The 26,243-nt window shown below is 43.8% G+C and overlaps 1 protein-coding gene across 2 annotated transcripts in view; it reads right to left on the bottom strand.

The window, feature by feature from the left end:
- Window positions 1–26,243, bottom strand: part of Fer1l6 (fer-1 like family member 6) — a 130,367-nt gene that overhangs the window by 13,170 nt on the left and 90,954 nt on the right. For both annotated transcript variants that reach the window (XM_046464973.2, XM_046464972.2), the window contains exons 29-39: window positions 25,102–25,217; window positions 23,766–23,897; window positions 22,760–22,885; window positions 19,722–19,849; window positions 14,359–14,529; window positions 11,411–11,571; window positions 8,625–8,767; window positions 6,529–6,617; window positions 6,007–6,105; window positions 3,503–3,744; window positions 1,789–1,952 (exon numbers count right to left, since the gene is read on the bottom strand). In XM_046464973.2, coding sequence (XP_046320929.1) covers window positions 1,789–1,952; window positions 3,503–3,744; window positions 6,007–6,105; window positions 6,529–6,617; window positions 8,625–8,767; window positions 11,411–11,571; window positions 14,359–14,529; window positions 19,722–19,849; window positions 22,760–22,885; window positions 23,766–23,897; window positions 25,102–25,217 — 1,571 coding nt within the window. The remainder of the gene's footprint in view (window positions 1–1,788; window positions 1,953–3,502; window positions 3,745–6,006; window positions 6,106–6,528; window positions 6,618–8,624; window positions 8,768–11,410; window positions 11,572–14,358; window positions 14,530–19,721; window positions 19,850–22,759; window positions 22,886–23,765; window positions 23,898–25,101; window positions 25,218–26,243) is intronic.

Here is a 26,243-nt window from a genome sequence, read left to right as displayed (position 1 = left end):
CTTTCCATTCTTCAGGTCTCAGCCTGGTTCACAGTCACACAGAGTCCAACCCCCTGACCCCTTGCCGCCATATTGAATGAAGTCCCACCCTGGATAAGCTCCCATTCAGCACTTGGGTCCTGCCCAGCTTGTTTCTGTTTTCTCCTCGGTGTGGGTGGCTTTGCTTGTGTGTGTCATCGGCTTTAGACTATAAGATTCATGAGAGAGGAGACCTTGTCTGAATTCCTGTATTTTACTCCCAGGGCCTATCATTTAATAGTTGCTCAGTAGATATTTATGGATGAATTAAAGAAACAAAGGCCTGGAAGATGAAGTCAGCTGGGATCAAGGAATAGCAGAAGAGTCTGCATCTGTTAGACGAGCTCTAAAGGGTTAAGAAATGTCATGATGACGGCAGTTAAATAAGCATTCACATATAATTGCTGCTTAGTAATGTACAGAAACCAGAATTATGTCAAAAGGTCAGAATTTGGATTTCTGGACTTGGTGACCCCATTTTCCCACCTGGTTCCGTGTTCTGCCGATCCTGGCCCATGGGTGGCCAGCTTTCCAGATGGGGCTACAAGTGACCTCCTGGCCACTCTGGGCTCATCACTATTCCTCCACCTGAAGTGCACGTCACTCTCTGTTTCATCTAGAAGGACCTATCATTGTCCTCTGTTCTTGAAAAAATCATGCTCAACTCTGCACGACCCCCCAGAGATAATCAGATCCCTCTCTCCTCTCGGTTCTTTCTTGGCATTTTGTACCCAGGTTATTTCGAGTACAACTGCGTTGTGGACACATTTGTCCCTCTCACGGGACTCAGAGCTGTTTGAGAGTAGAGCTGGTGACTAATTCATTTCTGAGTTCTTCATTCATCTGACAAATACTGACGGCACATCTATCATGTGCTAAGCCCTGAAGCCCAGAACCAAGCTCAGAGGCTGGTGGGCAGTAAACCCTCGTGGAGTACTGGAGGGGCCTGGAGGGTTGCACCTGGCTGGAGTCCGAGTCTCTTCACCCATATTATCAGAGAGGATTAGATTGAGAACAGAGGAAAGAGAAAAACTCCCAGAAAACATAGTACAACTAGGCACCATGGTGTTGAGACCATAGACCTGGAGTTGCCACCCACCCAGTGAGGTACAAAGAGAACCCTGCTTCCCAACCACTGACCCCTGCAGCAGGGAGATCAGCTAGCAGCAGAGCCAAGAGCCCACATGCCAGCTTCTGCGCCTTTGCCCAACCTCCTGGTCACATAAGTCATCCCTCCATGGAGCAATGAGGGGGTTGGAAAAAAGGCAAGAAAGATGTCTTTCCTGATATTTGTGAACGGTCCGAACCCCCTACAGTGCCTGCAGGACGGACCAAGTTGGCAATTCAGGGAAAGGATAAATGCCCTTTCTGCTTGCCCTCCTGAGGAGGTTTTAAAAGGATGGATGGATTTTTAAATCAAGTCTAGTGCTTGAGGGGTAAAAAGACAAGGGAGTTACATTGAAATGGTACATTACTCAGGACTTTATGCATAATTTCAAAAGATGTTGAACAAAAATTAATGCCAGGGCAGAAGTTCAGGCCCAAATGATAGAAAACCACCAATGCAGACAGGCATCCAGTCAAGCAGGCTGAAATATGAAGTCTTAATGTAGCTAGAAAGCTCTAAGAGTTCTGCTTCTCAGCGGAGGTTGTGCTTAAGGGCTCTATGTCAATTCAAAGCACTTAACTTTTGAAGTTCACCAAATGACTCAATAAAAGCGTGATGTCCCCTGACTGCCCCCCACCCCACCTCCTACAGTCGTCACTTACCGTGAGCTCTTTGCTTTTAGCAAAAGGCCACCAGCCACGCACACGCTTCTGCTGGAATATAGAGATCTTGTTCTCCTCCTTGGCGTTTTCAAACTTGGAGAGATCACAGGCTTTGGCCGATTTGGCAGCTCGAGGGAAACTGTTGAGGTTCATTTCTAGGGAGCCTGTGAAGAGACGCCCAGGACGGTTGTGGAAAACTGAAAAGTTCCGGAAGAACTTTTCTTTTCCTGTTTTTTTTTTTTTTTTTTTTGGTTCTGGGGTTGAACCCAGGGGCACTCTACAACCAAATACACCCCAATCCTATTTATTTTATTTGAGATGGAGTCTCTGTAAATTGCTCAGGCTGGCCTTGAACTTGTGATCCTCCTGCTTCAGCCTCCCAAGTAGCTGGGATTACAGGCGTGTGCCACTGTGCCCATCTGGAATGACTATTCAGTCACCATCTGCACTCGACAGTTCACTCACCAGTCATGTGATGGGTATAATGTGGGAGGTCATATGTGCCAGGTATCGGGAGAATAAATATGACGATGTTGGGTGCCATCAAGGAATCAATGACTTGTTTGCAGACAGAAGATGAGGCAGAACTACAGTATGTGGCTTTCAAGTCTCAGGTTGGGTGTCTTGGCTACTGGGCACCTTCCCTGCTCTGCCAGTGGGCGCCCTGGGGCTGGACGACATGCCTTAGCTTCCTCCTCCTCAGCACTGATGCCCTGTGAGAGGTCCCCCACCTACTGCCTCCCCTTCATCTTGGAGCCCACTCCTCCTCCAGCTCAAGGCCAAGTTCTCTGCCTTTGAGTCTACTCCCAGGACAGACAGCAGACTTTAGTGGGGTCTCTATACTATTTCTTCAGAGTAAAATGGAGAGAATCCTAGATCTTGTTTTAACAATTTTTTTTTTCGTATTAGAAAGTAATATTTGTAAATTATGGAAATTTTAAAGCATGCAAAAAGTTGAGAACAGAAAATGTTTCCATAGTTCCATTCCCCCCAAATTGGCTACAGCTTTCTGTATGGTCAGTTATTACTACTAGCTCCCCCTCCCCCCTCTCCCTATGAATTTCATATATATATATATATATATATATATATATATATATGAACATATTTTACAGAAATCAGATTTTTTTCACACTCTTACTTAATGCATCCTGTACAATTTTCCAACATATTAAATATTCCAGTATTTTTTAATGGTTGCAATGTTATTGAGTGCTTACTATATTCAAGTCACTGTGGTTTGTTCTTTTATTTATTTATTTTTTGGTAGTGCTGGGGAATGAACCCAGGGCCTTGTGTACTCGAGGCAAGCACTCTACCAACTGAGCTATATCCCCAGCCCGCGGTTTGTTCTTTAATTACATTGTCACATTACAGCTTCACCACCCTCTGACATATATAATACTTCTATTCCCATTTTGTAAAGGAGGAAGACAGGCTCAGAGTGGACCTATGAATTCCAAGTTTAACCACCTTTTAGTGATAGAATAAAAATCAACTTATGTCTATTTGAATGTGTAGTGGTCCATCATATGGTTGCCCCACAATTTATTTAGCCAATTGTATCATCATAGCTGTTTGGGTTGTTTCCAATTTCTTCCTATCATAAATAGCACAGAAATTATTATCCTTGTAACTGAATTAGACACAGATCTCCAAAAGCTGGAACAGAACCCTGAACATTAATATATGCTTGATGAAGCCACTGGCTTACCCAGGAAGTCATCTGAGGACAGCCTTTCAAAATCCCAAACCTGCAGCACCAACACAGCTGGAGTCTTACACTCCATCTTCTCTAAGGAAAAGATATTCTCCCTCTTGGTAATGACCATTTGCTTCTCAGCTGGGAGATACTGAAACGGAAACAGGAAGCGCCAGTTGAAGTTCCCTTCTCCTGTGAGGGAGTTGTAGTGCACGTCTGTCTCCTGCTTGTCATCCTCCAAACCCTTTATCCACCTGAATGAAGAGTAAAGCAAAGTTCAAACACTCAGAGTACATGATCAGGCATCAGTATAATCAAGAGGTTCAATGTGGCCACAGCTTTAAAATTATCATGTGATTAGACCAAATGGAAGTTTCCACTGAAATTTAAAAGAGGAAAAGAGGTATCAAAGGGCTTGGAACAGACCTAAGACTCACTTCACCCTCAGGCAGGGTGGGGAGTGTCTTCCATTTTTTGGGCACACCTGAAACCCCATGTGATCAAGATGGAAAATTTAGGAAATAGGAAGTGAAGATATAGTCTGAACCCATTGCCCTGGGGACCCTCTTTGTAAGGGTCTCATCTCTGTACCAGAGTGTTAGAACAAGATTGCACACTACTCTGAGCCCTCTAGAATTGGGCTGGATGAGACCTGAGCTCAGGCCTGTTTTATGCCCCTCCTCTCTGGCCCTGAGAGTCCAGCCGGCCTGGATCAGTGGCATGGAGGATAGGGGTGCTACCTGTGGCCACCTGGGTTCTAATTCTGGCTCTGCTGCCTACTAACTGTGCAGCCATGGATAAGTTTTCTAACTTCTCTATGTTGTTTCATCTATAAAATGGAAGCAGTTACAGTATCTGGTTCATAGGGCTGTGAGCTAATATATATAATGTGCTCTGGGGTACTCCAAATTCTCTACCTTGTTCTTTCTTAGTATTATCTGGTTTTCTCCTCCATGCCCAGCGTTATATAAGCTCTGACTAGCAAATGTTTCCCTAGGACTTTATCCATGGTGAATTAGTTAATTTAGAAAAGTAAGTACTTTTTGCTCATGCTAAATGACAATCCAAACCCCTTGCTTTCAGAAAGCAGAGGACTCTCCTACCCAGGGTAGGGAAGGGGAGGCAAGACCCTTCCTTTCATAGAGCAGTGATACCACTTGGGTTATGGACCAAATTATTTAGCTAAAGAAAGAAAAAAATGGCAGAAAGATACAGCAGTGTGAGACAGGAGGGTCTGGGACAATATCTTGCACTACTGAGCTACTAGAGGGAGGAGAATATGCTTTTAAATCCCTGAGAAGAAACCAACAGGGTAGAAAGAAGACCAGAAGAGGGTGTTGCCACAAAGGTTAGGCTAAAAAAACAGTGTGTTTCAAAAAGATGTGGTCAGTTATGTCAAGTGCTCAATAGAGGACAATAAGGTAAAGGCATTAAACCCAAACGGGACCATTAGGGTCAGAGAAGTGGGGAGCCCGGCACTTTAGTGAGGGCTGCTTTGGAGGAGTGTTGGGGAGGAAGCCAGACTGGCATTGGGTGAGAAGCTGGGGGAGGCCAGTAAAGGAAGAGAACAGGTATAAACATCTGTTTCTGTTCACATTAGTGGGCCAGGGTCTGGAAGCCTCAATCTGAACTCCCCTAGAACCTTCCATGTTGTGAGCCATGATAAAATACCTTTTTATAGGACACTTGAGTCTTTCCTGAACTAGCGATCAGAAAGCAATTTCAGAGAATCCTAATTCCGCCTTTTAAACTATTGTTTGAGTCATGCTACTTCTATTGCTCCTTCTTGGTTAATATTCAACTCACCCTTGTATTCTTGTCCTGAAAAAATGAGAATTTTGAACCACTGATCATATTTTGACTGTCAAATGCTTGGGTAATATGCATTCTGAAGACGGGATGTTCCCTACTTGGGAAAGGCCAGGGGATTAGCATGAGGCTAGGAGGGTTTACTACTTCCGAGATGAGTTTTAGTTAAAGTACAAATTTAAATTACTTAAAAAAAAATTCTCTACCACCTCATCCCCTTCTCTGACTAGGGCTAAAAGGAAGCAGGGTAAAGATGTAAGAGAGACCATCAGATGCTTCATTCCCTGGGTCAATAGGTTGGTATCTCTTTTATCAGTAGCACTAGCAAATGGGCAGGTCTAGGTTTTAATTTTTTAATTTAATTTTACAATCTGCTAGACTGATTCATCTTTCACTGATAGCAGCTCAGCACTCTGCTGTTTTCTGTTTAAAAGTCCATAGATCTTGAATGTCACTTAAAAGGTTTAAGTATCTAACATCCAATCGAAACATGTTTATATAATAAAATTTACTAAAATATTTTTGTAAGATAATAATTCTTAACAAAGTGACAAAATAAGACAAATATTTGCCTTTATCTAACCAATTTAGATGAGCTGCAGCCATGAGATGTGGGTGTAGCATCTTCCACAAGGTAGAGACTTGGCTAGGGATTAAAGGGATGAGGAGAGGGAGGAAGGAAGAACGGGGTTTGCTGAAACACTTACCCTTTAACATAAATATCACTTGATTTTTGGCCTGTGAAGATATTTTCATCCTCCAAAATGACATCTTCAGTGTTCCAGATAGTCACCCTCAACTCATACCTGGGGGGGGGGGTGGGGAAGGCAGCATTAGGTAGATGACCTTGAAAACTGACTCAACTGGTGTCAGTGTGATTCTAGTGCTGCCTTTGGTCCCTGGGCATCTTTATATCTGCTAACTTCAAAATATCAGACTCAAGGTCTTGGTTCCATTAGAATTTCATATCCTGGATGGAGAGCTCAGACTTGCCAAGGGCATGAATTGCTCTGAGCAGACCCTCCTTCTCTTAATAGGCAATTTTCTCATGAGGAACTTGAAGATCAGAAGCCATCATTTCAACCACCATCACCTACTCCCTGCTGTAACCGGGCAGGTAGAAATTGAGGTATGAGTGAAGGTAACCTATCAGACACCAGATCAAAGGCCACCACTGTTCAGTCTGCTACCACGGCCTCTTCTCCTAAAGCTGGGTGCCGCTGGCTTACCCTTTGGGTTTCCTTGGTGAAATGTCAACGGGAGGTCCTGGCTGAGGCATATCCTTGGGAAACATGTCCACCCACATCTGCAGGCGGCCCTTGTTAGGAAAAGAAGATCATTAGCTTTGGTAGAGGGTGGGGTCATAGCTAATTAACCATGAGTAGTTTTAACAGATCCCATTACTAGAAAATTTGTATTGGGCTTAGTGTGGTAGCTTTGTACATGTGTAGCATATGTGTTAATAAAGACAGAACTTAAGTTCTTATTAGGAATTAGATCATATTTTAATAGGAGAAGGGTGGGCAGATTCTTACTGAGCAGCTACTATGTGGTAGACACAGTGTTATACACTGAAACACAGCGAGTTCTTGCAATACCCCAGAGAGAGTGCCACTACTCCCACTTGGCGGATGAGAAGACTTCATGCCCACACTCACTCACTGATCCAGCCCTGTCTGTGACCTTAGAAACCCTGCTCTTTCCACACATTCCTAAAGATCAAGAAGGGGACGATACTATCTCCCAGAAAGACCATGCTTCATCGTTTCCAGTGTACCTCTCTGCATCCTTTATCTCTGTTAACATCCACCCCAGGCACGCTTCCACTTCACAGACAGAGGCTTAGAGAAGTCAAGGGAAGGAGCTGAAGTTCTGTGGCTAACTAGTGTCAGTTTAGGGCCTTCTGTCCATTGCCTGGAACTCTCCCCTGTGGACAGAGACTTCAGAGCACCTCAGGAGAAGCTCCATGCGTTCCATGCTCAGCTCTTGTGTGTATTATAAACATTCGTCAGCTCAGGCAAGAGGACGAGAGCGTGACGAGGGCTGGGGACAACCAGGGGAGGTTTCATAAGGAGATGGAATTCCACTGGTGTATGAAGGACGTGAAGGATTTGGGTAAGAGGGGGGCTTTGGCTAGGGGAGAAAAAAAGCTTTCAGAAGATGAACAATATAAGCAAAGGTTTAGCATTGGGAAGAACACTCAATGGAGTCCTAAGGAAAATTGGTACAATTTCTTGTGAAAAGGTGCATTAACTTTCAACCTTAATCAAAAAGTCACATCTGACAGGAAAAAGAAAGGATCCATTACCAACATATCTCAAACATCGGCGATGATTTCAAAAAGACAATCAGCTTCTACATCTGATAATGGTTTACTCTTTCAAGATGGACCGCCTCCCCCCCCCCCCCCCACTGTCCCAGACACTGCTGGCCCTTTACCCTGGAGCTCACGTGCCTTGCCTGTTACACAGTGAATGAATCTCAAGCTGGGACAGGAGCAACCTGGCCTGGGTCAGAGCACAGGGGAGGGACTCACACGGCCTGTGTGACATCCCAGTCTTGCCAGCCTGGAAACATGGAGTAAGCCTCTCTCAGTTTCAATCTCCTAATCTTAAAAGTGCCCTCAGTCATTCAAGATGGCTCCAGTTTGGATAAACAACTCTATGGTTGTCCTGAACAGGCGAGAGGATTTGTATTAAAGATCTTGCTCGTGGAAGGCTCTTAACCAAGTTTGTCTTCTCTTTCTTCTCACTCCTAACCTTGCTGTGTGGTTTGGTTTTTTCCACACAGTTTCTTCTTGCCAATTCTTCAAGGTAAGCCATCCTCTGTTGCTTCTCTAGGAAAACTTCGTGTGTGTGTGTGTGTGTGTGTGTCCCTGTGCACATGCGCAGGGGAGCACCTAAATCAGATATTAGACAAGGTCTGAGGTGTGTCTGATGAGTTTCAAAGTTCCTTTAATGTCAAGATTTACCAAAGAGTTTGAGAACTCAAATCATAAAATGGAAAAGTACTAACAAAGCCAACACTGGCTCCAACTTCTGCATAACTGGCATTTGGGGCTAGATGTTCTTTGTTTTTGCGGGGGGTGGGGTGGGCGGGGGCATCCTGTGCATTGTGGGAGTTTGATTTAGCAGCATCCCTGCCCTTCCACCCACGAGAGGCCAAACATTTTTGGTTGTTGGAGGTGGGTGGGAGCTTCTGGCATCTATCTTTAGATTCCCCCTACACACATTACTCTAGGACACTGGAGACTAGTTTTTAGGGACAGCACCACTCCCCTTGGGGACAAGCACTCCTACGGGGGCCAGGCCCGTCTTGCCAATACCTGCTCCATTCCTGGCTTATCCTTGTGGTAGAGCGGCCGAGTTTCTATGTGCTCGGGAACCAGCCTGCACCCCACCTCTGGGATATCCTCCCAGGAGTGGAGAACCTTGAGGGCCAAGTGCTCATAGGACTCCACCATCTCCTCTGCAGGGAAGAAGACAGAGAAAGAGACTTGTCAGATGGTGTTCCCGAAAGGAGGCAGCAAGGGACATCAGATGCCCCCTTAACACTTCCTTTAAGGTTCATTTTTAAAAATACAGATGAAAGGGGAGAGAAAAGACAGCAAAGAGAAAAGGAAAGGGGAAATGGAGAAAAAGAGGGGGAGGAGAAAGAGAAGAGAGAAAAGGGAGGGTTGACAAGAAACTCAGAGAGCCGCAGGGGTCCTGGCATAGGGGCTCCATCCACCCACTAAGGCAGATTTCTCCAGAATGCATGGATCACAGCCTGGCTTCAGGCTACGGGAGAGGACCTGTCTTGGGGAATGCGAAACTGTTGGTAACTCCACAGTGAGAGGGCCTCGGGTCAGCGCAGCCCTAAGCAAGGCGGTGACCATATGTGTTCCTAGAGGTCTCTTGTTCTCATTATTGCTGGACGCGCCCTCACACCAATACCCACTGTTATGGTTTAGATATTAGGTGTTCCCCAAAAGCTCACGTGTGAGACAATGCAAGAAGGTTTAGAGGAGAAATGATTGGATTATGAGGGTGTTAACCCAATCAGTGAATTGATCCCCTGGTGGGATTAACTGAGTGGTAACTGGGGGCAGGTGGGGTGTGGCTATGGGCTATATATTTTGTATTGGTAAGTGAAGTCTTTCTCTGTGCTTCCTGATCATCATGTGAGCTGCTTCCCTCCATCACACTCTCACCATCCATGATGTTTTGCCTCACCTCAAGTCCCGAGGAATGGAGCTGGCTGTCTATGGATGGAGACCTCTGAACCTTTGAGCCATAAATATACTTTTCCTCCTCTCAATTTGTCTTTTAATCACCAAAAAAAAAAAAAAACCTGACTAAAACGTTCATCACTGGAAAGGGTCTCTGATTGTCATTCTACCGAAGGAGATGACTTATGATAACAATAGCAGCAGGAAGAGTACTCACAATATAAGACAAAAATAGAGAAAATAAAATCTTTACAAAGCTTAGGAAGGACCATAGTTGATTAAGAAAAATTGAATTTGGCTTTTTAAAAGGAGCCATAAAATAAATCTCCCAATGGCAGGCAGTAAGTACAATCAATAAAATGTTGACAGGCACAAACAAAATTAATGGATGAAATCTTTGTCATAAAATTTAATCAGTCAGGAACTGACCCCCAAAACATAAATCTAGCCAGGTGCAGTGGTGCACATCTGTAATTCCAGCAGCTCAGGAGACCGAGACAGGAGAATAGCAAATTCAAAGCCAGCCTCAGCAATGGCAAGGTGCTAAGCAACTCAGTGAGACCCTGTCTCTAGATAAAATACAAAATGGGCTGGGGATGTGGCTCATTCACCGAGTTCCCCTGAGTTCAATCCCCAGTACCCCCCCCTCAAAAAAACCCCATGATTTTAGATTTTTTAGTGGGCAAAAAGATCATTATTTAATAATAAAATATAGAATACTGCCCAAGAATTAATTTGACTTTAGAATATATTGTGAAATGTATTTTTTTTCAACAGAAATCCATCCATAATACACAGTTTCAATATCAATAACTTTGCATGTAAGAACCTAGGATCTGGGGGGACTAAAGTACGAAGCAGAAAGAAACCTTAGTACCAAAATTATGGGGCTCAATAGGAACCAACAAACCCTGTATTGTGTCCTTAATTGAGCCCTTTGCACCAAAAGTACTGAACTGTTCTAGAGTGGCAGCAATGTGCAGATGTAACAGTAAAAAGTTGTTCTGTATCATTAAAGCAAAGGTGGATTTTTTTCATTCTGAATACATGGAAGTTTCTCTGGGAACTTTCTGGCATGTCCTATGATGCTTGTGTAGAAAACCTACTTGTTGTTATTGAAATAAGATAGTTATGGGTACAGCATTTATGGAGTAATCAATTGTACCCAATTATTTATATAATATTAATTTTAAGGTTACTGTCTCTATTCTGACCTGATCCTATCTTATGATCTATACTCTAGAAATACAAAAAATGTGCAAAAACATGGATAAGGAACTTGTAATTAATGCTACAATTAATCAATGGTCACTACAAAAATGAGCAGGATGTAGCTAAAAATAGCATAATCATGAAATGGAATTTTATCAAAATAAATCAAATATTGATAATAATTGTTCAATAATGGAGTATTATAAAAGAACAAAGCAGAATCATCATAATCCATTGGAAATAAAGAAAAAGCAGCGTAAAAGGTAAAAGATTCATGTGATCGGAAGAGAAACCAGAGTATGTGGCTCAGTGGCAGAGCACTCATCTAGCAAGTGTGAGGTACTGGGTTCAATCCTTAGTACCACATAAGAATAAACAAAATAAAGGAATGCTGTCCATCTACAACTACAAAAAAATTTTTTTTAAAAAGCAGGGTACAAAACTATGGCATGTTTCCAGTCCTTTAAAAATGTAACGTATTATACACAGACAAACCCACACAGAATGTAGCACAGCTAGCTGTCTGAATTTGGGGATGGTGAGTGGTTTCCAGTCTCCTACTTGCTTTTCCACATTTCTGCTGTGGGCATGCATTACTTTCTGATTAGAGGATGCACTGTGCCCTGGAACACCATGGAATCATGCTCCTCAGGAGGAGAGCTACAGCAGAGGACTCTGAGGGGGGTTACCAGTGTCTTCGTCGGTGAAGACTGTTTTTCCAGAAAAGACCTTGCTTCCGATCTGTATTTTCCCAGGGCGAAAGTAGGGTCCATCCAGCTTGTTGTCTTTGCAGAGCTTGGTGAGGATCTCCGTGGGTTTGGATGTGTCCCTCCAGGCATTGTACCCTTCTCTGAAAAGTGGAGCAAGTTACAGAAGGGTGAGGCCTGGCTTCCCCTGGAGAACACTCTGAAGTGCCCCCATAGTCAGGCCACCCAAGGGTGACCTGGGCAGGTTCCTTAGATTCACTGGCCATTCTCTACACCTGGGGCCGGTGTTTTTGTCCTGTTTCTTTCCTTTCTGGTCAAACACTTTTGCATATATCCAGCTTGCAGGTAAGTCAGGACTTGTGAGTGGAAGAAGTGACCTTGGCATAACAGTGTTAACCATGTTAAAGTTCATCCATTTGGTGGTATTTCCTATGTTCACAATGATGTGCTACCACTACCTCCAACTAGTTTCAAAAATTTTTCATCACCCCCCACCCCCCCAAAAAAAAGCCCTGTATCCCAAAGAGCAGTCACTCCTCTTCCAGCTCCTCAGAACCTGTGATAGCCACCAATCTGCTTTTGTTTCCTGGCAGGTAATTTTTGTCCAGTTTGGTTCCTTGCCCTGTGGCTGCTGCTTATTCTAAGAGGAAAGCCTCACTCATCCTTCCCATCTCTCTGCTCCTTTCTTCCCTTCTCTTCCTCCACAAGAACCATACATGGACTCAAGTCACAGGCAGACGGTCTGCAAGTGTTGTTCCTTTAATCAGTGATTTGAAGTTCCTAAATCTCCCCAACCCTTCCTTCCTTTAAAAAAAAGTAGCTGTTTGTTAAAAATTATTAATTTGCAAGGAAGTTCTAAGAACTATGACCAAGATAGCTTGGTTGTCTCTGCACATCGGGACACAAAGTTCCATCAGAATTTAACCCACTTAAAAATTTGAATGATTCAAAAAGGCCCACACAGTAGTTTCCCACATGGTATCTGTGATGTGAAGATCCTAGGAAGTTCATCCACCCCAGCCTGAAGCCACACAGGGGTCGCCCTCTAAATACGTGCTCTCATCTTATATAAAAGTGTTCAAGTGAACAAAACTGGCATATTCCCTGAAGAAACCGCTATCTGGCGAGTCCACCATCAGGAACTCTTTCAAACAAAGTTTACATCACATTTGTCTGCAGTCACCCTCTCGGATTTCAGAATAAGAATACCTAGTCACGGAGCAGAACACTCCAGGGTACTTGGAAAGTCATGACAATTCCCAGGAGACTTGGGCATTCACTAGAGTCCCCCAGTGAACTGGATTCTAGCCTCCCAAAAGAGAAGACCAGACAAAGAGACGGCTGGAAGTCTTGCTATGGAGGAGATAGGGCTCAACTCCCTCAGTGAGAGTGTGAACAGGCACCATCCTTCTAACAGGCCATTTGGACACAAAATATGCATTCATTTTAATAGAATAATCCACATTGATGGAATAATCCATCGTTGGATACCCAGTGAATTCAGAGAGGTCCTTGGCCGGCTTTCATACTAGGATGCTCACAGCAGCAATATTTATAATACAATAAAGAATATATTAGTGCCCTACAGTTCAGGAAGAAAAAGTGGCTCCATTATTTTATAATAAATTTATGTGGTGGAATACTGTAGAGCTATTGAAGTAATAATTATAAAGAATACTGATGAGGGCTGGGGCTGGGGCTCAGAGGCAGAGTGCTCGCCTGGAATGTGTGAGGCACTGGGTTCGATCCTCAGCACCACATAAAATAAAATAAAAAAGTTATTGTGTCCACCTATAATTAAAAAATAAATTAAAAAAAAGAAGACCGATGACATTATAAAATCTTAGGCTATAAGGGTTAGTATAACCAGCAGTTTACAAAACTTCCTGGGTAGTGTGAATTCAACTTTGGGGAAAAAAATAAAATAGAAAAATATTAAAAGAAAGTATGCAAAAATGTTTATGTACATTATTTGTGGGTAGAATAATTATAGCATTAATTTGTATTTATAATATTTCCTAAATTTTCTACAATGAGTGTGTATTACTTTATATGCATGAAAATATTTTTACAATTATACCATGAAACACCAATGAATGTTCTTATGTTTTCCCAGATGAAATCTGTAAAAGTTTTTTTTTAAGATATCATTCACAGAGGGGAGGGGAGGGGGGATAGTAGAGGATAGGAAAGGCAGCAGAATACAACAGACACTAGTATGGCAACATGTAAATCAATGGATGTGTAACTGATATGATTCTGCAATCTGTATACGGGGTAAAAATGGGAGTTCATAACCCACTTGAATCAAAGTGTGAAATATGATATATCAAGAACTATGTAATGTTTTGAACAACCAACAATAAAAAATTTTAAAAAAAGATATCATTCACAACATGTTTTTTTTAAATATTAAGTTGGTAGTCTGTATATTTAAATAAAGTATAATTCACAATCTTTGAAAAGAGATTAGTATTCCTTAGTTTGTAAAATGATTCTAATATCTCAATGGGCTCTTGAGAAAACTGAAAGAGATTCTCTGTGTAAAGCTCTAGCAGTGCTTGGTGTAAGCATTCGTGAGCATTTGTAATGGAAGCTAAGATATTGGCATTTGCATTATATTAATCCTTCTTCTAGAATCATCCCCCACCAAGGAACACTGGGTACATCTGATGGAACAAGTGTATCACGATTCAGCCCTTGACTCTCGAAGAATCTGCCCTGGGTTCTAAATAAGAGCTACATTCCCAGGCCTGGTGACCCTCAAGGGCACAGAACAGTGTCCCCAAACAAGCACAGCTGATACGAATCACATTTGAGATGTGAAAGCTGTGGGTCTGGCCTTCTTAGCAATAGACAGTGGGGCACAGAGTCCAGAGCCCTGACCCGTCATGGCCTCTGACGGTGTCTCCATGGGAGAAGGAGCTTACATTTCATACTGGCTCTGTAAGCCACAGATGGCTCGGTGTTTGCTGTAGAAGCGGTTCTCCAGGTCGATCTTGGTCTCGCCAATGAGGTCATCTGTCCCAATCATGTCATGGTCATAGATCAGCACGGAGAGCAGGGACTCCTTTGGGAATGTGGCCTGGATCTCGAATGACCTGCAGTCCAAGCAGAGGCTTCAGGATTAACGATGTTTGGCAACAGAGGGAATTTTTCCCAGCTTGGCTTTTAGCTAGCTTGCTATTCATATCCACGAACTGCTCAACAATTCCATTAATCCTGAGCAGATATTTGTTTAGCTTAATTTCGGATGAAAGTATAATCCACTTTAAATTCCTGTCCATTTCCAACAGTCAATAATTTTCCCTTTGATGGGCCATGTCTTTGAGTTGTCAACTTGTGATTTTGGTCTCAAATGGGACTGATTTCCAGTCTTGGTTTGGAATCAACAACTTCCTAATTTTACAACCAGGGAAAGTTAATCAATCTCTGCATAAATGGGGGTAAGGTGGTCTTCTTAATACAGCATGAAGCTAAAGGCAATGCTGTGTATAAAACACACACTTCACCTCCAATCACTCAACTCGAGACCATTAAATTCCCTTACCTTCTGTTGTATTCCAAACCAAGACTGGAAATCAGTCCCATTTGAGACCAAAATCACTAGTTGACGACTCAGAAACATGGTCCATCAAAGGGGAAATTATTGGCTGTTGGAAATAGACAGGAATTTAAAGTTGATTATCCCTCCATCCAAAATTAAGCTAAACAAATATCTGTTCAGGATTAATGGAATTGTTGAGCATCTAGGGAAATGTTGCTTGATCAAGGAATACCAGCTGGGTTTATTTGAAAAGAAAACTCTATTGAGAATGGAAAATCACCATAAAAATAAAAAATTCTATCAAGCTGTCTCTACAAAACTCTGAGCCCCTTGAGAATAAGGACCTGTTCTTTTGGTCTCTGCATCACCGGAGCTTAAACTTGACCTGCACAAAGGATACTAATGAATGTTTCTTTGAACTTCAAGGGATCTCAGAAATCACCATATCCCATACCTTCATGTTACAGATAAAAACCCTGAAACCTACAGACCTCAAGAGACTTGCTGAGGATCATAAATCAAGACCCGTCTGGGATAAGTGCCAGTTTTCTAAGTCCTTAGTTACCACACGAATGCGAGATATGGAAAGAAACAGCAATGCCGTCAGATTTCTCGTGACAATGGGTCATCCATACTACTGAGTTTTTGCATTAGAGCAGATGCTTGAGAATTCAACTTTGAATGCAATGCAGCGTTTTAGGGAACTGTCTTTCTAAAAATAAAGTCACAGGCACACCCGTGTTTCTCGAGCTGTTGCAGACTCTGATTCCTCTGGGACAGGGTGGGCTGGGCTGGGACCAAGGGACAGAGAGGAGGATGGAGAGGGGTGGGCTTTTTATTTCCTGCATGTCCACAGGCCTGTCTGGTCCATTGTCCCCCTAGTCAGATCCACTTAGCCTGGACTCTCACTCTCCAGGTTGGCAGCGACTGTAATCACAACACAGCCAATGAAACCTCTCCAGGGACAAAAAAGCAGCTCTGGTGAGGCTCCAGCAGGACAAGAATATGGCTGCCCAGGGAAGAAATCCCTGTGTGTTCCATCTGAAGGCACAGCGTTGCCCATCTGGGCTCCCAGATTTGAATTCCAGTCTGTAATTGATATTCAGGAGGTCACAAGGAGAAGCTGCCAGCGGTCTCCAGGGCTGCTACTGAAGAATTTAATAAGTGCTTAACTGTCCCTGGTAACCATGACAGAGGACTCGATGGCTCTCCTCCATCTCCTCAGGCTGCGCTCACAGATTAACCTCACCTTAATTTCAATTGGAGCTGTCATTTCGAGCTCCCCCATATAGCCCATTGTGGTTGGACTCCCAATTACCCAAGGGAACACTAGGCTTACGCCAGCCGTGAGCTGGTGACATGCTATCATTAGCTGCAGTCAATGCCAGGTTGAGGAAAGATAATGCATCATGAAATGAGCAAATATGGAGACAGTGAGAGCATGCAGACCCCTGAGCAACAGAGCAAAGATCCCCGGGCTCCTCTGTTCATTCCCCCATTCATTCTTTATCATGTCTGCATTCATTTGTGTGGTATACCTCAGACACCCAGTTGTCTGAGATGGCCAGAGCTCAGAGGGAGACACAGACAAGGTGTTACAAATAAACCTTCTGGACGAGGGGAATAGAGAAACAAAAAGACGTCTCTTCAGGGGAAATGTGAGGGTAGATGGGAATGCTCTTGGCTCCAGAGCTGAGGAATTTCTGATCTTAGCATCTGACCCATGCAGGTCAAATTCACTCATTATCTACTCTCAGAAGCCCCCGCGCCTCTACATTATATTTCACAGAAGAAATTCTATATTTGTCTGAGTTTGGGGTTAATGCAGGCCTCTCCAGGAGTGTGCAGCTTTCTTGAAAATGGGGTCATAGCCCCCTTGTACTTCTCCAACAGCTGACACACCATCTGCTACCCAGGGACTGTCTGGTTGAAGAGAACAAATGTTTGCAAACCACTCGCAGTGGGCTGGTCAGTGTCACGTGTGAACTTGGTGAGACCGTGGTTCCCAGCTACGCAGACACTAATCAAGGTGCAGCTGTGGAGGTATTTTGTCAGTGGGACTTACATCTAAACTAGTTGACTTCACATAAGAAAGATCGTCCTTGATAATCTGGGTAGGCCTCATCCCACCAGGTAAAAGGCTTTAAGAGCAAAGAAATGATATCCTAATCATGACAAGAACAATATACAGTGTATGCTTATATGTCCCCCTAAACTAATACCCTGAAGTCCTAACTGCCAGTGCCTCAGAATGTGACCTTATTTGGAAATGCTACTTTTAGAGGTAATCAAGTTGAAATGAGGTTGTTGGGGTGGACTCCAATCCAAGACCAGTGTCCTTATAAGAAGGGGCAATGGGACAGAGACAGAGAACAATGTGAAGAGATGTAGCAAGAGGCCATGGGAAGATCAAGGCTGGGGCCGTAGGGACACATCTCCAAACCAAGGGACACCAAGGATGGTCAGCAAAGCACCAGCAGCTGGGAGACAGGCATGGAGCAGGAGTCTCCCCTACAACCCAGAAAGAAGCCCACCTTTCTGATATCTTGCTTCCAGACCCCCACCCCTGGAAGTGGGAGGCACAGCCTTAGGAAACCAATATGCACACTGACGTGGCCACGTGGTCTCTTCTGTGGTAGAACCTGGATGAGGGTCCGGTCCAGTTCCTGCCACACCCTGCCCTTTCCACGGGCTGCTTTCTAGAGCACCCATCCCTCACCCCAACACCCCCAAGGTGGTCAGGTGCCCTCCCAGGGCTTTCATGGGACATGCCACACTTTCTCAGAATCACGCCTTGACCTATTTTTCTCCCAGTATTCATAGGAAGCTGGGAGGGCCTAGAGTGCCTGACGGACAGCAGATTCTCAACATCTATGGGGAAAGAGGGGAGCTCTGCTGGTGGACAAGGAAAGCAAGGTGTGACCTGGCCAGTCCAGCCAGGACAAAGGCCTGCACATGTGAATGAGCAAGGGGAGCTGAGGCCCCACAGATCCGCTCCTGGGGCTCGTTGTCTTTATTTGTGGCTGATGATCAAGGCAATGGAGATCCCGGGGAACATTCTGGGAAACTGAGTGCCACCCATGAGGAACTGCCCCGTGGCTAGACAATCTCAGGTTGACGCACAGTGACGGGTCGCCTGGGATCTCACGACCGTGCAGAAGTTCAGTGTGTGCACACAATCACGCCTTCATTCCAGACCCTCGTAGTACTTTCCGTGTTCCAGGCCCTGTCCTAGGTACAGGGCTGTGGCGTGGACCAAGGGCCTGCCAGAGTAGCTCTTCCATCACAGAAGACCCCAGGTCAGGCACGGGAGCCTGTCGCTCTCCCGGCTGGAACACTATGGGGTAGACCTGGCAACTCTTGTCCCTGAGTAACAGTTACATACACACCCCACGAGGCAGGCACACCTGGAGAGCTTCTGGAAGAAGCCCTGCAGCCCAGAGGCAGGTAGGAATCTCCCATCATCCCCTCTCTGTTTGCCACAGCCACATAACAGGGTAGTAAAGCCGGTAATAAACAGAGGCTGCCAAGCACTTGGCAGGATGAAGTGCTGGTGACATCGATGCAGACAATGACAAAGGTCATCTCTGATCAGAGAAGCAAGGGCGAGTTTCCCTGGCACTGCCATTTCAACCACCCCATTAATCTGGACAGGCAAGAGGGTTGTTGCCTCATTGTCTCAGGAGCAATAAAATCTAAGAGACTGACGCTGGTCAAATGTCAGAGGGTCCAAATGATCACAAACTCATAAATGAATTTAAATGAGATTGATGGAGATTTCATTCCACACTCCTAGGTACTAAGGAAAAAAAAGGAAGAAATTAAATATACTTCAAGTACCTCCATTGCTAAAATTACCAGGGAGGAGGGGAAGGGAGCCATATTTTGAGTATTGACTGTGTGCTAAATGCTTCAGATATTCTTTCAAAGGAGTCTGAAGAGTCAGGTGCTATACTATTCCTTTACAGATAAAGAAAATTAGGATCAGAGAGGTTAAGTCATCTGCAAAGGTGGCACAGCTTGTATATAACAAAGTTAAACCCAGGTTGCTTTGATTCCAAAGTCAGTGGCTGACAGTTGTACAGACTCAAGCAAGGAACACCAATGTGTGACACACCAATGAGGGTTGGTGAAGGTATCATGAGGTGGAGAATTCCTAGGTGACTAGCCCGCCTACACATGTACAAACGTAATGGTTTATAACACTTTGAATGAAACCAAAACAAAACTGGGGGACTCAATTCAACTTTTTAATCTCAGGGGTCACCTTAAATCAGCAGCAAAATGATGTGAGAGAAAAACCTGTCTAGTTGGGGACAAAAGATCAAACATCTGGCCCCTTCTCATCTAATTATGAACTGTGTTGACTTAAATACATTTCTTAACTTTTCAGGACTTTTCCTTGTTTGTAAAAAGGAAATGTCTTTGTCCAGAAGCAAGAGGTGGAAGCTGATAACCCTTCAAGGTGCCCCTTAAATTTAAGATTGAGGAAATGGCTATTGGAACACTATGCATTGTATGACAATCACCACATGCTACCAAATTCCTGAGGGGTCCACGGAAAATTCTACCCATCTCCTGAACAGACTTGATTAGCCATGATCAAGAGCAGAAGTCACCATTTAACCTTCTACCACTACTTGACCCAAGACCCCCTTGCACATGAACACAGGCACATACACACACCACCCCTGCAAGAAACACAGCAGGAGAAGACTCAGGAAGGACAATGTCAGGGCCACCCACCTTCCAAACACCGGGTTCAGTTGTTTGGGGATGTATTTGTCTCGCTCTTTGATTTCTGTTTTGCCAAGTCTGAGCACGATGTAGGGGTCTGATTTGCCATCCGGATCAGCTGGGCTAAGATTGAACGCCTGGGGAGAAGAAAAGAAAGTGGCCTTGCCCAGTGGTTTCAGAACTGGCTGCATTCAGGAGTCATAAATGCTTTATCCCAAATCCTGTCTCCAGACACTTGGATTTTATGGGACCTGGGCTTTGGGATTTTTAGAGCTCCCTAGGTGATTCTAGTGCACAGCCAGGGTGAAGAACCACTGCTTTAGCATCTCCATCTTGCTGTCAAAGGGAAATTTATTGGCTTCGCCCAAGTTCAGCTTTCTCTGGTGGTGTCTCCCCAGCGGAAAGCAGTTCTTGGCACAGAATAATGAGGATCCTGCTGGACCAGGAGGCAGGAAGCCTGAGTGAAGTTCCAGTCCTAGTTCTGCTGACTGTGATCATGGGAAAGTCGTATTGTTTCTGAGATCTAAGCGTGAAGTCATGGGGTGGACCTGAAGGACCCTCCCAGCATGGGTCTCTGACCCATGACCCCGTTAGTCCCATGTTCACAGTGGCCTGCAGGGAGTTGAGCCGTGTCTGATGGTGAAGTCTGACTCCAGACTCGCTGGCCTTTCAACTATCAAAATTGAATACTGTGCAGGGAGGGGCCCAGGGAGGGGCCGTGAGACAGAACATGAAACAGACGGGGCAGCTCCCCGCTGCGGTGCAAGAGGAGCGAGATCCCCGAGTTTAGGACTCGATCCCACTGACAGACAGGCAGAAGCCCATCAAGTTCTATGTCAAAGAAAGTCCCCTGGAGCAACTGCTTCATAGGCAAAAATTGTGACCAACCTTTACGCCAATTACCTGGGGAGAAGTACAATCCAAAATGGCAACCCCTTCTTTTCTTCTCCTCACATCACACAACTTTGATTCTCTACATAACAGTCACCTCGAACACTAACCCTGTTTATTTAGCTGTTCCTTTGTTTATTTTCCTGTCTTCCCAGGACCCAAGGGCACTGTCTTCTGTCTTATTAATTACTTCACTTTCAGGACATAGAATAGGGTCTTTTAATATTTACAGAATGAATGAATGAATGAAAGGATAATACATCCATTTAAGAAAACCCTATGCAGTTACTATAAAGAATGAAAACCTGTATTTACTGATCTTAAAAAAAAAATCCAAGATATCTTATTGGGTGAGCTCACCAAACCTCCCCGAAAAAATAGAGGTCAGGAAAAATTTTTTTCTTTATGCAATTTAAAGTAGTGCTTTAAAACTTCATTTAGTGTTTCATTAAATTAAAATATTTTAAAATTAATTTATTACTTAATTAGTTACATATTAGGATAAGTGAGGAGACCACACACGGTCACCACTACGGAAAAGGTCAGTGAAAACCGTAACTGCAGTGAATTTCTCCCTCCCTGCAACCCAGGGCCACCACCCTCTGACCCTCTGTTTATTGAAGTCCTCCTGTCCTCAAGTTCCAGCCCAAGCCTGCCCTTCTTCATCCCGTCTCCTGGATGAGAATCTGACCTGCACTCCTGCCCTTGGTCCCGAGGGTACTGGACATGGAAACAGACTGCAATAGATATTGCAGAATGACTAAATGAAGAAGAGGGCAAATGCTTCTCCAATCTCTGTGTTTATTAAAATTTCTCCCTCTCTTTCCTACTGTCATACTCTCATAATTCTGGATTTCCCAAATAGCATCCCCTGAAACCTTAGTTCTCTAGGCTTTTCTGTAGAAGAAAAAAAAAATGTGTGGAGCTAATGGTGTTCAAGATTCATCAGTTAAGTAGGTCTCTTTGCTTCTGGAATTCTCAGCGCCTTGAAAGTGTCAATGAGCTTTGTGAATCTCAGGAACTGGAGAAGGGAAATGAATCATTGGATGCACTGTTGCTCAAATTTACTTGAACACACTGTCTGTTTCTCGAAGGATGTATATTAATTATCTCCCAGGACAGGAATAACTTCCTGAATGCAATTTTGAAAAGGCTGGTCTAGAACCCTCCTGTGGGTGGGTGTCAAACAGAGACTATAGGGCATTGTCAGTGTAAGTACTTCTAATCTCTCCAGGTAGCTGGGACTATCTTAAGGGAGGTGACCTTGTTCTCTTCCTAACAACTCCCTGGCACACAGTGGATGTTTGGATGATAACAGAAACCTGAGAACCCCATGATTAGAGAACAGCTGGTTCTCCCTCAAATTAAAGAATAGCCCATTTTTATTTTATGCTTCATTTATGCTTCTTTAAAAGAAGATAGGTCAGGTAAGCAAAGTTGACATAAAATATGACTACTGCAATCAAATACAATTATGAAAATCAAGTTCAAGGTCAGAAGACAAGAACAATCCATGAACTGTAAGGGTCCATACAATTACTTTGATGGTGCAAAGCAAGTGTGTGCTATTTGGCTCCCAAAGTCCTGCCAATCAGGCCAAAAAAATTCATAATTGAAGTTTTGTGCTATTATTATCAGAAAGGGGGAGACCCAGCAGAGACAATGTTTTTCTTGGAAATGTACTCAAAAGGAAATTTCTGGCTGCTAGGTGTAGAAGCCATTGGAAGAGTTCCACAGTACAGCCCATGAGCTCCCTGCTTCAGCCAGGAGAAGTCCATTATACTGACCCAACTTCACACCCCATTAGAAACTGACTTCTGTGCCCCCTAAAGGTATATGTTGAAGCCCAATGCCCAGTATGACTGTTTGGAGACAGGGCTTTTGGCAGGTGATTAATGTCAAATGGGGTCATAAAGCCTCATCTGATAAGGTCTGTGGCCCTATAATAAGGGGAGGAGATTCCAGAGCTCTCTGTCCCTACATATCAGCAACAGAGGCCCCACAGAAACCAACGCTGGGAGCACCTTGACCCTGGACTTGTGGCCTCCAGAACCATGAAACACATTTCTATAGTCAAAGCCACCCCCACTGTGGTTTTTGTCATGGTAACTCCTGCAGACTACTACCCCACCACCCAGAGCCAACACATGGCTCACCGCGACGATGTACACCCTGATCAGGACTTGGACAGGGTGGTTGAGTGGGATCCCTTGCTGGATTCTTAGCTGCCCATTGTCCTCAGAGCCAGAATCCTCGGGGCATTTGTAGATGCAGAAGGAGCCCTGGAATCACAAAACACAAGGAAACACAAGGAATTGAAACAAGAAGGTCAGCATCACCACCAAAAGTCACAAAGCCTAGTGCTAGCTAGATGGGCACCGCCTGGAAATCGGGAGGACCTGGGTTAGTGCTGCCCTTGCCAGGGGATGTCCTCAGGCCATTCCTGTGAGCTTCTGGCATCTGAGCATCTTCGTGGGACACTGGTGGGTTGGGGTTGGTACATTAACACCCTCATCACAGGACCACTATGTAAGGAACACAGCAAATGGGACCTCGGGTGTCTTTCACCTGCTTATACTTCCCAATCTCATTCCATCCCATTGCAGTACTCCTGTTTCCAGATGAGGCCTCTGAGGCTCAGGAATAGGGCACACCTTACTCCAGGCCACACCACTTATTAGGATTAAAATAACTAGGATTAAAATTGAGACTAGCAAAGTGCAACACCTATGCTATCCCAGCACAGCACGCTGTGTATCAAAGGCCCTGCATGCAGTAGGTGTATAGCAAATGCTAGCTGCAACTTTGTACTGCGGATATCATAAGCCTACTAGATGGGCATGAATCATTTGATTAGTTTAGTTGTCCAGCTGGCGGGCTTGTATAAATCATATACATAGTGTGTTGGTGAAGGCCAAGTGAAGTCCAGTGGTCCTTTTAGGTAACAACTGTCTCCTCAAAGTCCTCAGACTAAGCTCCACCCCACCGGCTACAAACCAAAATATCTCCAAAGACTGGAGCTGAATCTTGTGGCATTCTAGAGTAGAGATTAAGGATTGTCCTTAAACACATCACCCACCACAATCCCATTACCAGAGTTGAGTCACAGATGACATTTATGGGCAGGGTTAGCCAAATAATGGGGTGAACAGGGGAACCTGCCTTAAACTTCCCTATGACTCTGTCTCCATCCAGACCATGGTCATCTTCAGTAGATTTGCCTCTGAAGAGCTCAAAGGTTTTCACCCAGTCTTCAAAATTGTTGAATTCACTCTCGAGATCACCCTCGTATATCTTCAGGGAAAAAGGAGAAGATTAGGCTAAGCAGAAAGGAGCCACAGGATTGACTTAATGAGAAAAGCTCAGATTCTCTGAAATACATGCTTCTTGGGAAAATGTAAGATGCCATGGTTAACTTATCTTTCTTTCTGTTTCCTGGTTTGTTTGTGGTACCAGGAATTGAACCCAAGGCCTTGCACATGCTAGCAAAGCACTTTACCTGAGCTATGTCCCCAGCCATCCCCCACCAACTTTTAAAAAATTTTTGAGGCAGGATCTCACTAAGTTGCCCAGGCAAGCCAAGACTGTGATCCTCCTGCCTCAGCCTCCTCAGTAGCTGGGGCTAAGGTGTGTGCCACCACATGGGGCTTATCTTAAATAAGATGACAATCATGGTTTGGTTCAGCATTCCAGGAACTACTATTCTGAACTTTAGAAAACCTTTCTGGTAAACTTTTAAGTCCAAAAGAAGTATAGCTAAACCAAACAAAATTTTAAAATATAGAGGTATAAATATGACAAACCATAGTTAATTGATGTCATTTGTTGCTAGATACAAACTTTAGAACTTCTAAGGAAATTCAAATCAATGCTGTTCATTAGTTCTTAACACACATAAAGTGATGGAATATTTGTTATTATTAAAATGCATATAGACATGACTTTTCCAAGTGGTAAGTGTACTTTAGAAATGCAAACTAGAATTGAGCTTTAGGTTTGGTAATGAAATTATTTATTCAAATTTCCTAACAAAATTATGTACCCAAATTGGTAGTCTATATACAGAACTTTCATACTCCAAATTTTCATATCCATAAATATGGCTCTAATAGTTTCTGAAGGATGTCAAGATCGGCCTGATGGACTTCACTTTATTGGAGTTAAAACTCCTGCTTTTCTAAGTGTGTACACATCTGCATGGTGATGTCAAGTCCACGAGGTGAGCCAAGGGCTCACACATTGTAAAATACTTTGCCAAGTCCAAGTTTAACAATGTAAGTTATGCCCCCCCTCAATATATAGGGAAGTAGAAAAAAATAAAATGAATGAGCTCCATTGTCTTGGCTTACATACTTAAGGTTTATTTCTTTGCACCAGTGATTTCAAGGAACACCAAATAAGTTCAAGCAAAGGTATTACTAGGATTTACCAAAGCACGAAGGGAGCCCCCCTGCTGAGCACCTCACCCCACCCAAATAGAGATGCTGTGTGCCCATACCTTCAAGACAGCCAGGTTAGGGATTGTGTCATCTTTGGGTTTCTTCTTGAGCAGCTTGTCTTTCTTCTTCTTTGGGCTATCTTCTATATCAACCACTACTTCATCTGGTTTTGCTCCTGTGGATATTCAGGAGAGACTGCTGGATTTCTCATGGAAGTTGAAATGAGAAGGAATACAGACAAGTTCCTTCTTTCCCTTTGCTCTGGTACCTGTCATAGGTTTTAACTCTTCTTTTAAAAAACATAGCAACATTGGGGGGCTGGGGTTATGGCTCAGCGGTAGAGCTCTCGCCTTGCACATGCAAGGCCCTGAGTTTGATCCTCAGCACCACATAAAAATAAATAAATAAGTAAATAAAATAAAGTTATTTTTAAAAAAACAGCAACGTTTTGCTGCAGGGTTGCTATATGCAGCCCTGCAGCCTGTGTACCATGTGGTGGCAGGGGAAGCCACTCACATAGAAATGGAATGTCCACGGATCCCCAGAGGCCAGGCAATGTGTTGACCTGTCCAAGTATGTGTAGTAACTCATTAAATTAGGCACAGAGAGGTCAGATTATTTGCCCATTCACCCAATGAGCAAAGAACAGAGCCAGGATTTAGATCAACTTAAAACCTTTTAGTTACACTTTCTCTTTTTTTAATATTTATTTTTTAGTTGTACAAATACCTTTATTTTCCTTACTTATTTTTATGTGGTGCCGAAGATCGAACTCAGGGCCTTACACGTGGGGCGTGAGCGCTCTACCACTGAGCTACAACCCCAGCCCAACTTCCTCTTGAATGTCTTTAGGGACTTTTTTTTTAGTTGTTGTTTTCTCTCTCTCTCTCTCTCTCTCTCTCTCTCTCTCTCTCTCTCTCTCTTTTTTTTGCTCATTATTCTTTTTTTGTTTGTTTTTAATTAGTTACACACGACAGTACAATGGTCTTGACATTCATACATTTGAATCAAATGGGGTATAATTTCTCATTATTCTGAGTGTACAGGTTGCAGAATCACATTGGTCATACAGTCACATTTATACATACAGCAATACTAATGTCTATTTTATTCTGCTGCCTTTATATCCCCCCTTCCACTCCCCTCCCCTCCCATCACTTCTATCTACCCAACTTAAGGTGACACACTTCTTTCCCCCCCG

Source organism: Marmota monax, unplaced genomic scaffold, assembly GCF_021218885.2.
Source record: "Marmota monax isolate L192 unplaced genomic scaffold, Marmota_monax_Labrador192_F-V1.1 WCK01_AAM20220418_F8-fsc00003, whole genome shotgun sequence".
In the NCBI taxonomy this organism is placed as follows: domain Eukaryota; kingdom Metazoa; phylum Chordata; class Mammalia; order Rodentia; family Sciuridae; genus Marmota; species Marmota monax.
The sequence above is the reverse complement of the archived record's forward strand: the minus strand, read 5'-3'. Positions and strand labels throughout refer to the sequence as shown.